The sequence below is a fragment of the Staurois parvus genome, unplaced genomic scaffold (genome assembly GCF_062004578.1).
Source record: "Staurois parvus isolate SC_StPar_1 unplaced genomic scaffold, SC_StPar_1.0 ptg002786l, whole genome shotgun sequence".
Taxonomy (NCBI): domain Eukaryota; kingdom Metazoa; phylum Chordata; class Amphibia; order Anura; family Ranidae; genus Staurois; species Staurois parvus.
This window is the reverse complement of record NW_028320582.1, coordinates 50,001-51,213: the sequence shown is the minus strand read 5'-3', so window position 1 is coordinate 51,213 and position 1,213 is coordinate 50,001. Positions and strand designations below refer to the sequence as shown.

Below are 1,213 nucleotides of genomic sequence, written 5' to 3'. Positions count from 1 at the left end.
TGATTCTTCACATCTCACTTTTGGAGAGATGTGGGATGAATGCACTGTAGTGGCCTGTGCTACCTACAATCAAGGCTGGCCTCATGTGGGTGCTGCTGGAGCGGCTTGCCATCTGTTAAACTGAACACAAGGGGGTCACGCGCTTGGCAACTCTGCCATTCAGAGAAGGTCTCTTATTTTCCCTAAATGCTAACAAGATAGTCTCTCACTGAATGAGGTGAAGACCGGGTCCTCCTTCGCCCCATCCAATCAGAGAAGGTCTTGTATGCATGAATGGATTCCTCAATCCACATACACATGGTAGATGAAGGAATCCCCACTGTGCCAAAGTATTCTGACAGCCAGCCAATCGACAAAAGTTCTCAAACAGTCCTGGTTGATAGAAGCCGATCATTAGATCAACAAACAGAAATGGCCATAGATGGATCAAAATTCTACCAGTCTGTTGAAAAGGCCGAATTTCCATCCAACTACAGGCAGCTCAATGGTCCAAATAAAAAAGCAAAAAAAAAAACCCAAAGTTCAGCATTAAAGCTGTAGGGTTTCCGGGATGGTTTGGATGAAGCTGATGGACAAACGTAACTATGTAAAAAAAAACAAAAAACGCCCACAAATGTCAAAGCTTGCATGCCCCTTCCCACAAATACCTATTTGCCAATAAAGCAGCCCATCACAGCATAGTAGTATGAATGTACAGAAGGTGGTAGGAATAGACAAGCTACCAATAAGAATCTGAACTGCAGGTTAGAAGAGTTTTGCCCATATTTTGAAGTTAGACTTCCCCCTTTCTAGGATCCCCAGCTCTTTATAACAACACCTTATGTCTGCCCTTATTCAATACAAAGAACAAGATGGCTGAGATTCAGCTCACATACCTCATGCTGACACCGGTGTCTCAAGGCCTGTGCTGAAATATCGTAAATTGCCAGAGTGCCATCCAGGTACCCGACTGCTGCCAGGGGCAACCTGGAAGAACAAATAAAAATAGAAGAGAGGAGGCTCCACACATTCACATTAAATCAGTTATTGCAAAACTAAAACCTTAAGTCAAATCCAATGAAACAGAATCCAATGGAACTTACAAGTGGATGCTGAGAGCTAGGTTTAAATTTCTTGGTTCCATGTGCCTCTAAACACCAAGACCCAAACAGCATACTGAGCCAATAGGCCAAAAAGATATAGGAAACTAGGAAAGTAATTCCCTTTCACACTG

The 1,213-nt window shown here is 43.2% G+C and overlaps 1 protein-coding gene across 1 annotated transcript in view; it reads right to left on the bottom strand.

The window, feature by feature from the left end:
- Positions 1–875: 875 nt before the first annotated feature.
- The window catches only part of AAMP (angio associated migratory cell protein), a gene marked incomplete at its 3' end in the record, with an annotated part of 38,853 nt that continues 38,515 nt past the window's right edge, over positions 876–1,213 (bottom strand). Inside the window, exon 10 of the mRNA XM_089666698.1 lies at positions 876–966. Within this exon, the coding sequence (XP_089522824.1) occupies positions 876–966 (91 nt within the window). The remainder of the gene's footprint in view (positions 967–1,213) is intronic.